The sequence below is a fragment of the Tetrahymena thermophila genome (assembly GCF_000189635.1).
Source record: "Tetrahymena thermophila SB210 genomic scaffold scf_8254632, whole genome shotgun sequence".
NCBI lineage: Eukaryota > Ciliophora > Oligohymenophorea > Hymenostomatida > Tetrahymenidae > Tetrahymena > Tetrahymena thermophila.
The window spans coordinates 43,699-56,746 of NW_002476401.1; the positions used below are offsets into that span (position 1 = coordinate 43,699).

Sequence of the window (13,048 nt, forward strand, 5' to 3'; positions counted from 1 at the left end):
TAACATAATTTAATTTCGAATGCACCATCAATGTAATTAAAATGAAAAAAAACTAAAATCTATTTATTAATTAAATAACAAAAAACTAATAAAATAAGTAAACAATTTTATATAAACAAAAATTAGTATAAATTAATATTATATAGTTAGTACCTACTATTTAGATAAATTTTTAAAAGTTGTATTTATTGAAATAATTAAATATAATTTAAATTCTTATATTTTAGCATTACGTTACTTTGATTTAGTCCACCATTTTATGTTCTTCTATACTAATAAGACAAAGATGGTTTAAATTATTCATAAATTTTTAAATAGGTTGCATGAGAGACATTAAATTAAGACTAATACCTTTCATCAACCTTTTAATTTGGTCTTTAATATTTGGTTATAATCTGTGATATTTTCTCTGATGTTATTCTTGAATAGTTACTGCTATCCATATATTTAATAACTAAGCCTTTAATAAAGTCACTTGTTTTCATAATTTCTAATTATTTACTTTTTATATTACTATTTTTCTTCATTTTTTAATTAATAAATAATTTTTTATAATGTATGTAAAGAAAAATTTATCTCTAAATATGATAATATCTGTGCTTATTTTTTCTGATTTTTTTTTTTTTTTGATTAAATGAATTAGGTATTGTGTAAAGTATAGCTTAGTATCGTTTTGAGATAATAATTCGTAGATTGCTACATTATAATAATTAGTCTTTAAAAAAAATTCAATCACAAGAAAAATTTACTTAAAATAAAAACAATGCCTAGAGTTCTTTTTCTTTTCAAAAGGAGTCATTATTTCTAATAAAGCTAGTGGCAATTCAATTAAAAGTTGTCTTAACTAATAAAGTAAATTAAAAAGTAAAGAAATAAAGGCTCTTCTTCTTTAGACACAGTTGAAAAAATCTATAAATAATTAAAAAAAAATGGGGCAATTTTAAAGAAGACTGGCTATCAGAATCTCACCTTAGAAAGGAAGAAGCGCTATAATAAATTAGCAGTGATGAATACACTGTAAGTCCTCTAATAAGGGTTCACAAATTTTACAAGAGGTATTTATATTAACCCTCCTAGTTTAGAATGATAGGTCACAATAGATGATATCGTTTTTTTGTAATCTGAAACAATTAGGGTAGATGTCGAATTAATTCCATTTTTAATACAAATATTAATTAGACTTTCGTCTATCTAGTAATTGATGAAAAAAAACATTTTAAACCTTTCGATTCAAAATTACTAAATGAATATAAACAGTCGTCTATATACCCATAAATAAAAAAATTACTTTACAATAAAAAAATGAAAAAATACATTTTTCATATATTTAATTTAATTCAAACCTTTTAAAACTCATTAATTATAATTTATTTAATGTTATATACTTTAATTTATAAGCAATTATCTTGGTTTTAGTGTAATTTGCATTCACTATTATTTGCTTTATTTTTCATATCTTACAGATAGAGTGTTTAATCTTTCAAATAGATTTAGAATTCATAATTTAATATCTTCTCACCGTCTATTTCAATAATATCATTAGTCTTATTCATTTAATTGTTGAAATACAACTCTTGAAATACTTAGGAAATTCTTGTTTATGATTTAAGATTGCTTTAAGATTCAACAGCAAATAGATATTTATTTGAATTCTTTTAATCTAATTTTAACTAAAGTTTAATTTAATATCTCATGTTTTTTTCAGAGTTTTTGATTTGTAAAAACCTATAAATAGAAATTAATTTTGGATTAAAATCTATTTATTAGTTATTGAAAGGAGGTGCACTTTAGGCATATTAAATTTCAGTTTATTTTATTTAAAGAGGCTAGGAATTAGCACAGTCTAAAGGTAGTTTATTTTATTAGCATAGTTTACTTATATACTCTTAAATATAGCAATCTGTAAAGGAATAAACATTTTCTTTAAATTTATTAATATTTTGTTTGACAATTAAAATGTCATTACTAGAAATGTTAGCTTTTGTATAATTATTAAATTGAACATCACATTTTAAAATGTTCTATTATAATTTCATTAATTCTAGTGAAATGCAATAAGGATCTTACTTCATAATTGACAAAATTAGTTTATTCTTTTCGATTTAATTAGCTTGACGTAAAGTAAACTATTAAAAGAGTTGATTATAGGTTTCAAACTAATCATGTAAGAAGGTTTATTAAATGCTTGATATTTACTGTTGATAATTATCACTCCTATCAAATGTAAAAGTCTTTAAAACATTTTCAGCAAGCTGAACAGTGAAGCTTTTTAATTTTTCCTGAATTGATAGTTATTATTTCAAGATTGCTTGAGTGTTTTTGAAGGCTTCTAGCTATTCATTTAAAATTTTAGCATTTTTTGATGAGTTTTCATTCAATGATTTAATGAATTTTGATAGATTCAAGCCATTATCTTGATTATCTGTCATATAGTTTAAGAATTAATCTTTAAATTAACCTTTTTAACAAACTTAATTATAGGTTTTAAGAAGTTATACTTTATCTATATAATTCTATTAAACCTTTTATATAACAGATTTCTCTTATCTTTCAATTAAGCTAATCATTTAGCTCTTAAAATCTGCAAAAAATTTTGTTATCTCTTAATCAGGATTTTTGTTATCTTATGAAGTTAATTCATTTTTATAGGTTTTAAGGATTTCTTATTCTTATAGATAAGGAAATTTATTCAAAATTTAATTTTCATTATTTAGAAAATCAAATACTTCACTCACCTAAATTAAATTTGTTCCATTGAGATCTTCAGAGGTCACACATTTTTTACATCCACCTATTTATTTTTGCTTGAAATTATTGACTTGCAGATAAATTATTTTTTTTTCTTTGTGAATTAAGCAAGTTTTTAATTCTTTCTTTGGTTATTATTACATTTTTTTCTTATTAAGTGTATTTTTAATATTTTTTCTGCTCTCTTATTTGTTTGTTTTTATTAATTTATTATATTCTTTTTGTTTAATTAATTTTGGAGTATTTACCTAAAATGAATTTGCATTAATATTTATTAAAGTTTTGAAAATAAAATTCTTTTATTTTTATAAATACAAATTAATTAATTAAATTGTAATTATACAAATTCTTCTATTTCAAAACTAATAAAAATCCTCAAATTTCACTTATTATCCTTTATTTAATTTTTTTTCTTATTTAAACAAATTAACAAGAATATCTTGATTTAAATCAAATAATCTAAAAATAAATAAGCTTAAAAAAAGATTTTATTATGGATAAAAATATTTTCAACAAATTAAAGTTCTAGAAATGGATTAATTATTTAAAACATTCACAGTCAGTTTTATCAAAAGTAAAACTTAAGAAAATAAGTATTAATATTTTTAATAGTTTCCTTACTATACAATGTTTTATTTCTCATTTTTCCTAATTTTTCTATTTCAATTTCAAGTAATTAAAATCCTAATATTTCATTTAAAATTCATTAATTTATTCATTTTATTATGTTTTTTTATCATTTTTCCTAATTTTTCTACTTCAAGCAATTAAAATCCTAATATTTCATTTAAAATTCATTAATTTATTCATTTTATTATGTTTTTTTATCATTTTTCCTAATTTTTCTACTTCAAGCAATTAAAATCCTAAGATTTCATTTAAAATTCATTAATTTATTCATTTTATTATGTTTTTTTTATCATTTTTCCTAATTTTTCTATTTCAAAAAGTAATTAAAATCCTAATATTTCATTTAAAATTCATTAATTTATTCATTTTATTATGTTTTTTTATCATTTTTCCTAATTTTTCTATTTCAAAAAGTAATTAAAATCCTAAGATTTCATTGAAAATTCATTAATTAATTTTCTCAGTATCTTAAATATAATACTTAAGAATTAAAAAGAAAAGAAAAATTACAATTGGAATATTTTAAGAAAAGGGGGGTAAAAAAGAGACTTTTACTTGATCTTAATGGATGATTCGCATAACTAAGTTCTATTATAAAATAATTTTAAAAAGAATATTTTTTATTTAAAAACCCAGCCTAATAAATATCTAGATAGAGGTTGCCATACCATTAGATTTTAATTAGGCTTTTAGCTATAAATAAATGTAAATTATTTGAATAAATTTATAAAATAATATGGTGGATGCAACTGATATAAAATAATAAACATAAATAGTTTTATATTTGATATTGTTTTAGTAATTAATTTATAGATAGAATTGTAAATGATAAATAGTTTAGTATTTTATATAAAATTATATAAATTTTCAATTTTCTGGCTGTTTGAAGAATCGAATCTATATATCTATCTGATATATTTCAAGCATTTTTGATTATTAAATTCATTACCTTGTCTAAGGAATTTAACTCATTTTAAGTGAAAGCTAAGTTATATCAGACATTTCTTTTTGGATTTAATCCAAATGAGATTTCATTTACTGCTTGTCTTGCATTAGAAGATGAATTTAGTTGTTCAAAACTATTTGTTACTAAGTGTTCTATTATTACATCTGATCCATTTTTAATTAATACTCCTCAATTAAATTTTCATAGTGTTTTTTGCCATTAGCAATAAATGACTGCAAATTAGAAATCTCTTTTTCGTTTTCTGCTATTTTATCTGACTAAATTTATATCTTGTTTGTAAATTTTTCAAGTATTTATTATTTTTGTTGTAGCTTATCTTTTAGTCTCTAAATTTCCTCATGATATTCTGTTAGAATCTAATTATGTTCTTCAAGAATCAGTTCAATTTAACAGTTATCAGGCTGCTTTTAGATTAAATGTAATCTAAGAATTTCATTGTCTTTCAGTAACTTAATCTGTTCTAATTCTAGTTTTTCATTTTCTTTTCTTAAATTTTAAACTTATTGCTCTAAATTTTTTTGTTTTTCGATTTCACTGGTCATTTCTTCTAGCACCTGAGATTATTCGATTTAATTCATGCATTAATATCTCAGTTATTCTTTGCATTATAAAATCATTTAGTCTTTTTCTATTAGTTCTTAAGAATATTGTTATTTAATATTGAATATCTAATCTGAAGCAGAATTGAGAGAAACCTATAAATCCTTGCATTTATCTTAAACTGCTTAAAGACTTTACTCAGCTTCTTTTAATTCAGCAGAAAGTTTATTTATTTATAAATGGCATTTATTTATTTCTACCAATTATTATTCTTTTTCCTGAGTAAGAACATTTTTATAGTCCTCGAGTATTTTAACTTATTCACTTTTCTAATTTAATTGAATTGACAATGAACGAAGCTACTCCTCATTAATCCTTAAGTTCTGAATTGCATTTTCATATTTCTAATTACATGCTATCTTTTCATCTTCAAGTTCTTTTAATTTGTAGTCAATCAATCTTTCAGATTCTATTTTAAAATATTATAAATAATCAATAAATGTATTATTTAATAAAGAAATATTCATATTATTTATTCGAAACATCTATTTTAATTCATAAAAATCAACTTGAAATTAAAAGTAAAAATGTTTTGTAAAAGCTTTTTTATTTTGCTATTTAAAAACATTAAAATTATTCTAGTTTAAATAACTAAAAAATTTTAATTATCTAAATAAAATATTAAAAATAGTAAATAAAATTCTAAAATAAAAGAATGAATATTAAAATAGAAGATAAATAAATCAAAATAATGAAAGGCTGAAAATGTAATAATAAATTACCTTAATCTAGATAGCTCTTTTCTACTAAGGTATCTATTTGATTCTTTTAGTTGAGGATGAGGTTTTCTTGTTGGTGAATTTGCTCAGTTTTTAGACGAGATTCTTGTTTCAAGGTGTCTAGTTAAAGTTAGAATTGGTTTATCTCAACTATAAAGCTATTGATTTGCTCCTTGTAAGAGTTTATGTTATTTTTGTATTCTTATATTTCCTACTCTAACAAATGATTTTCTTATTTCAGCTTATCTTTTTAATTAATTAGTTAATCTAATTCATATTTAAGCTCAACTATTTCTTTATTTTTTTAATTGTCATAATTATGAATTTTGGAAAGGAGATCAATATTATTTTATTATAGCTCTCTAACTTTTTCGCTAAGTGTGATTTTATCTTAGACAATAATTGAATTGTCTTAAATTAACTAGAGTTTTTCTTGTTAGAGTTGTTAAAACATTAAGTTAAATTTGTCACATCTTTCGTTGAGATTTAACAACTCTGTTTGTTAGAGCTTGTTGTTTTCTGAAATAAGCTAATCAATTCTGTTGTTTAGACTTTTTTAAGTATCTTAGAAAATCCTCATTTATTCAAGGTTTTCACTTCTGAGCTTTTCTGCTTGGAGAAGCATATTTTCATTTTATAGTCTTAAATCATTGATTTTTTCCTAAAGATCTTCATTTTTAAATTATTATTCTTCAAGAGTCTTCTTTAAATGAGATATTTCTTCGTTGCATTTGATGATTTTTTCTAAGGCTTCTTCTTTTTCTTTTATCAAACACTTCTGATTCACTTCAAAACTCACACTGGCAGAGTCAAGGAGGATGTTTTTTCTTAATAATTATTCTTAAATCGATTTATTTGAATTTTATAATTAGTTTATTGTGACTTCAAAACTTTAACGTTAAGTCTGCAACTCTTGACTTAGCAAATCATATTTATTTTATTCTTCCTGCAATACTTTATCCTTTTCCCTCACTTCTTCAATTTTTTTTTCAAGTAAAGATTGCAGCTCCAAAACTTTATCTGATAGAGCATTTGTATTTTTTGAGAGAATAACTCCTTCGTTTTCAATTTATAACAGATTGTTCTCTTTCATGCTGATCTCTTTTTCAAGATTTTAATTGGTTTTTTTTAGTTCCTTAATCTTTTTTTTCATCTCCATTTTGACTTCTTTGAGTTTTTCTTCGTGTTCAACTTTTAAATTATCAACCAATTTTTCTAAATTATATTTTTCTTTGCATATTCTTTCTGCATCTAACTTTAACATTTCAATTTTATTGTTTAATAAAATTAATTCTGTCTTCTAGGTTTCATACCTTTCTGATATCTGAGTTTCTTTTTGAGAACGATTTGTTAGCTCATCAGTTAGCTGCTTTTCTGCATTTAATTATGCTTCTCTCGCTTCTCTAACTAAATTCTCCAAAATGCTGATACTTTCTTCCTATTTTAAAACAACCATCTTCATCTTATTGCTCTGAATCTCATCTTCTCTCATTTTTTCTTCCATATAAAGCACTTTCTTCTCTAATTCCTGAACTAAATCAACATTTTCTGTGTCTCTTGGACTTCTCGAAGACTGCAACTCCAAATATTTTTAATTCAGAGAATCATATTCTATGTGCATTAAATCATAAGCCTTCTCAATCGATGCATATTTTTCAGCAAGTTATTCATAATCAGCATTCACTTATTTTATTTAAAAGTTTTTCTCTTCTAAAATTTTCTACATTTCTTTATCATTCACCAACAAAGTTAATTCGTCTACTTTACTTTTAAGAGCATCATTTTATTCCTTTAGTAATTCTATTTCCATTTTCATTTCTGGAATTACCTATTCTCTATCTGTAGTTAGCATGATATTTGACCCATACATATCTTTGTCTCTCTTTAACAAATGAGCTAAATCTTTTAATTCCGCTTCCAAATCTGTGTTTGTAATAAACTTGATGCTAGATTCTTTAAATAAATTTAAATTTTTTTCCTTCTAAGCTTCCTTTTCTGCGATCTTTAAAGCAGCTTAATCCTAAGCATTTAATTGTTAATTCTATAAGACTGCATTTTATATATTTTGATTCTGTGAAAGAATTTAAACATTTACAATTTTGTCAGTTTTCTTACCTGAACTTTACAAAGAGGTTTTCAACGGACTTTAAATAAAAGGAATTTGTTAAGGAATCATTTTATTTGAAACCAAAGTAGGTCCTAATTAACCAGCATACTGCTTGAGATTCTAAATAACAACTCCTAAACAGTTTTCATTATTCTCCTTTAATTATTGCGAGGCAGGCTTTTTTTCAAAAGTGAGTGAAGTGATTCCAATTTTATGAGCTATATCACCAATAGGATGGACGATCAAATTTTACGCATTTGAAGAATAAACATGAGACGGTTATCTATTATTACGTGAGGAATTATATTGATATGATAAATTTTGTTGCTATTGCTGGCTATTTAAACTGTTAATGCTAAACCCGCTAGAGCTAGTTGCCTAAACATTTTACTGATAGGTCTGCCCTGCTGCTGTTTATGCAACATTAAACTAATTAACTGTTTTTTAAGCTGAATTATTGATACTTTTACTGGTAGAGTTAGAAGATAAAGGACCAATTATGCTAGAAGGAGTTGCTAATTATTTGTAAATATCTGTTTGAATTGCCTATTGTTATGTTAGAATGCAAGGCTTAGCTTTATAGCTTATTGCTTATGTATCTCTTCCAAAAGATATATTATTAGCAATAAATGATTGCTTAGGAGTTGGCATACACAACCCTTCTGGTTTAGTAATATTATACATAGAATTGGACCTTGCTGATGCATACTGACTTGCAGAGGTTGGTGTTTATTAATTACCCGTGAGCTACTGCATTTGTGTTAGTCTTGTAATTTATTGTATGAAGAATAATTCAAAAATGCTGTTTAATTTATTTAGTTCTCCTTCAAATTAATCACTACTAGTACTTTCAATATTTATAAATATAGGGATTTATTTCTTAATAAATATTCTTTAAATGAAAATCCTATAAAAATTTGACTGTTGGTTGATCTTATTTATTTATTAATTAATTAAATGCTTTGCAATCTTTAAAGAGAGAAATAATATATTATATTTATAATAAGTATGCCATTCATTAGATTTTTACTTTATTTGAAATTAAATCTAACGAAAAAAGAATAAATTAATCTAAAAATTGCATAAAATTGCTTTTAAATGATATAAATAATTGTTGATCCATTTATAATAAAAATAAATAGAAATTAAATGACTTTTGAAAAATTAACAGAAAAATAGGTATTTCTAAAATTTTAATTCATTAATTGTATTATTAATAAAAATTAAAAATAGCATAATAAAACAATAATTCTTTCAAAGCTATTTCAAAAATAAACTTAAAAAAAATAAAAAAATTTATTATTTAGAAATTTAAAATGATTTGAATATATTATTTTATTAGTATTTTTTATCTATAAAATCTCAATTATAAAGCATAATATAGTATTACATAGTTGTTATTATTTCCTTATCAATGTTTTTGATAAAGGATCTTATTATATAAAAAGAAAGAAAAAACTTAAGTATATAAGAAATAAAATATGATTTTGTTGAAATCATAATATCTGAAATAACTTATTTGACTTAAAAATAATTTTATTAAAACAAAAATTTTTTATTAATTTTTAGGGAGAATTTCATATAATAATAATCTTAAAAAAGATATAAATCATTTTGCAATAGTAACTAAAAATATAAATTTTAGCATATAATAATGTGTACCCTCTAACCTTAAAATTGAAAAAATTATTTCGAGTTATGGGGTTAGTTTCATTATGATATTAAATACACCATGTAGTTTTTATTTTTATAGGTTAATTTACATTTTTAACAATATTTAGCATATATATTTTCAAGAATTTATACTATTTAAAATAACTAAAATTTCTTAATTTATTTTAATGTTCTTTTAATGAAATAACTTTATCTAATTTTAAAATACAAATTTTATAAATTATATTACTACATTAATAAAATTGATTGTAAAAATAATTTCATAATTTAAAGGTTTAAGAAATAACCAAAAATCTTATTAAAAAATGGCATCTAATTCCTTTTGGATTTAGTTGAACATTAATAAATAAATAAATTTTAGTAACAAAAAAGATTAAAACAATGATGGAAATATTATTAATTTCTGAGTTTGGCATAATTCGAAAGAGTTATGATGAATTTATTGATAATTTATGAATGAATAATATTATTGGTTTGCTATCAACTTATTTAAATTTTTAATTTAATTAAATTCATAAAAATTGTGCAATTTTGTTCGTAAAGATATTTTTGATTTTTCAGGATATTTGCAAATTAAAAAGTAATTAGAATGAGCCATAAATTTTCTAGATTTTAAGATGAGGAAGATGCAGATTTTGAGTCTGGTTAAGAATTAGATGATAGCTAAACTAAATAAATCAAGCTATCTGATGAAACAACTAACGACTTAGATAGCTCAGACTATCAATTTAGATTTGATAATGAAAAAGAGAAAGCTTAAATTCAAAATTTTTAGGAAAAGCAAACAAGCGGCAATGAAGATTAGAATAGCTCTGAAGGATAGTAAAGTGACAGAGAAAGTGATGGACTGGAATCTACAAGTAATGGAAGCAATGCTAAAACAAAATAGAATAAAGATCTTACTGTAAGTAAATTATTGGTTGTTGCGTTGAGCAAATTAGAACTACCAATCAAATATCTCCTGGCATATTAGATATCATTATTAATGTTAAAAATAAGTAGAGTTATTCTTGTTTTAGGTCTTCTTTTTAAGCTTTTGTTTGAAATGAGTTGCTAAAAATCAAGTATTCACACGCTATTAATTTTTGCCTTCTTAAGAGATGTGATAAGTGGGATATTAGATCTTCAATTTATATTCAAAATATATGAAATTCGCTATAAAATTAATAAGCAGCATTATGATGATTAAGTGAAATCTGTTGGGAAAGATATAATTAAGTCTAAAAGGGAAGCTCTTTAGTCTTCGTAGCAATTTTTTGGCAGATTTACACAGATTGAAGCAATTACTCAAATTTAATAAGCTCCTTCATACGAAATGTTTGAATTAGAAACAGCAATTGGAAATCTTATGCCTTATGTTGCTTATTTTATGAAGATACTAAAATATTCCTATTACTTCTTGTTCTTAATAAGTGTTATATTTATAATTCGCTATGACGATGAGCAATTTTGCCATGTGTTTGAAAAATATACAATTATATATCTCTTCTTGCCAATTTACTTCCTATTTTTGGTGATATTCCTCTGTCTCACCTTTTTGGGATTCTTCTTGACAATCATATTAGCTCTTCTTTTAATTTTTTTAGGAAAGTATGTTCATGGAAAGTATAAATAATAAAAATAATAACAAATAAACGAATTTCGTGCTAAAAATTTAAGTTCTGTATCTTACAGTAGCATTTAAAATTAAATTTCTAATAACCAATGTGCTGTCTGTCTTAATAACTACTAAGAGAATGATAAAATAACAGTATTAAAATGTTCTCCATAGCATCATTTCCACCATTCTTGCTTACAAAAATGGGTTGCCTTGAAGGGTTAGTGTCCTTCTTGTCGCAGCAATTAAATAGTATGAAAATATCTTTTACAAAATAGGAGCAAATAATTAATTTATAATAATTTAAAATACTAACCCACCAAATAAATAAATCAATCAATCAATTACTATTTTCTAAAGAAATATATTTAAAATTTGTAAAATATGTTTTTTGTCTCATCAATATTATAGAGATATCTTGTAATTCTCTATTTTCAATAATATTATTTGTGTGAATAATAAAAAAAACTACTAAATTTGTAAATCACTCAAAAAAATTAATGTATCACTAAACAAATTGTCTCTTGATTAAAAAACTATTAAATTGGGTTTTTAATACAATCCTAAATAGTATTTTAATTTAGAAATTGTAATTTCTTTTTTTTAGATTTTGATTTTTTGATAATGCTCAATCTATATTTTTTATAATATTCTTTAAATTGCATTTAACTGAAGGATATGTTTAAATAAATTTATTAAACAGTAATAAGAAAAAAAGTCTCAGAAAGTTTTCTTTCAGTACCAAAATTATAAATTTTTCATTACTTTTATAATAGATGATTAATTACTTTCTAAATGTAAAATATCACTCAAAAATTAATTATTTTTTGATCACTTGTAGGTCTAACTAAGTATTTGAGAGATAGTTAGAAGGAATTTATTTTTAATCTATTCAATAGTTCTATATGAAATCTATGTTAAAGTATAAATTATTGAGATAAATTTTTGTAATTATAACTTACTAAGAGCATTTAATTAAAAAGAAAATTTCATTTTTATCCTTACTTCGAACTTAAAAATGACTTTTTTTTTAGGTATTTTACTTTTTTTAAATGATCAAAAAATGTTGACAAGAAAATTTTAATAGGAAAGTACTTTATAAAAAGATAGATATTTTTATCAAAATTAAATATTTATTTTTCACTTTATTTGTGGATTTAAGTGGAACAAAATTTATTTAAAATTAAGGAAAAATAAATAAATAAATAAATAAATGTAATTTTTATCTGACCAAAGATAAAATCAACCAATTTATTTAAGAACGGAAAGTGAAGAAAGTAAATTGTAATAAAGGCAGTTTTATTGTTACTTAATTTTTTTTATAAAAGAAAAATTAATTAACTAAATAAGATAGAAAATCATCTGACTTATTTATTGGAAATATTGAAAATTTAATTTAGAAATAAATGTAATGCATCGAACAAAGATATTTGTATTAAAAATTACAATAATCTATCAACTTTTACTTTTGAAAATGAAAAAGAGTTTTCTTCAAGTAAATTTTTGGATAAAAAAATAATTAATTTACTTTAAAAGGGATATTAAATGTTTGATGCAAAAAAAATTTAGGCAAATAACTAAATTGTAGGAATCATAAATAATTCATTAGAAATTGGTATTTATTAGAAAAGAATTTAAATATTAATATCACGCTTAATACTAATTACAAAAAATCAAATAAATATATTCAATAACATAAATTACAAGAAGCACAAGTAAAAAAGTATACAAACAACTCTATTGATTAATTAATTGATCTTTCTGAGAATGTACAAGGAACATCGAAACAAATAATTCACAAAGACATGATTAATTAACTAAAAAACCAAATAATCAGTCAAGCGAATCATCAATCAAATTAATTAACTTATCAATTAGCAATCCTACGAGCAAGCAAGCAAGCAAACAAACAAAAATGAAATGTATAATATATGTGTATGAATAATTGTATGCATATTATATACAATCAGTCAGTATAGATGAGTATTTATATGTTTTGTAAGGAA

General features: G+C 22.4%; 5 protein-coding genes across 5 annotated transcripts; 2 read left to right on the forward strand and 3 right to left on the reverse strand. All coding sequences in view use genetic code 6, as the record gives it.

Moving 5' to 3' along the window:
* Positions 1-27: 27 nt before the first annotated feature.
* TTHERM_001169451 (hypothetical protein) lies at positions 28-1,157 on the reverse strand (the record flags this gene model as incomplete). The annotated part of the gene is made up of 5 exons (XM_012797832.1): positions 28-59; positions 104-696; positions 750-909; positions 970-1,073; positions 1,129-1,157. 5 exons carry the CDS (start codon positions 1,155-1,157, stop codon positions 28-30), a joined length of 918 nt encoding a protein of 305 aa, XP_012653286.1.
* A 180-nt stretch (positions 1,158-1,337) lies between these two features.
* TTHERM_001169453 (ADP-ribosylation factor family protein) lies at positions 1,338-2,891 on the reverse strand (the record flags this gene model as incomplete). The annotated part of the gene is made up of 1 exon (XM_012797833.1): positions 1,338-2,891. The coding sequence occupies one exon, from the start codon at positions 2,889-2,891 to the stop codon at positions 1,338-1,340; it is 1,554 nt and encodes a 517-aa protein (XP_012653287.1).
* A 1,429-nt stretch (positions 2,892-4,320) lies between these two features.
* Positions 4,321-8,527, reverse strand: TTHERM_01169470 (hypothetical protein; the record flags this gene model as incomplete). The annotated part of the gene is made up of 2 exons (XM_001030042.2): positions 4,321-5,354; positions 5,668-8,527. The coding sequence occupies 2 exons, from the start codon at positions 8,525-8,527 to the stop codon at positions 4,321-4,323; spliced, it is 3,894 nt and encodes a 1,297-aa protein (XP_001030042.2).
* Positions 8,528-10,034: 1,507 nt separating this feature from the next.
* TTHERM_01169480 (RING-H2 zinc finger protein) lies at positions 10,035-11,300 on the forward strand (the record flags this gene model as incomplete). The annotated part of the gene is made up of 1 exon (XM_001030043.1): positions 10,035-11,300. One exon carries the CDS (start codon positions 10,035-10,037, stop codon positions 11,298-11,300), a length of 1,266 nt encoding a protein of 421 aa, XP_001030043.1.
* Positions 11,301-12,453: 1,153 nt separating this feature from the next.
* Positions 12,454-12,786, forward strand: TTHERM_001169489 (hypothetical protein; the record flags this gene model as incomplete). Its single annotated transcript, XM_012797834.1, has 1 exon — positions 12,454-12,786. One exon carries the CDS (start codon positions 12,454-12,456, stop codon positions 12,784-12,786), a length of 333 nt encoding a protein of 110 aa, XP_012653288.1.
* Positions 12,787-13,048: the final 262 nt, after the last annotated feature.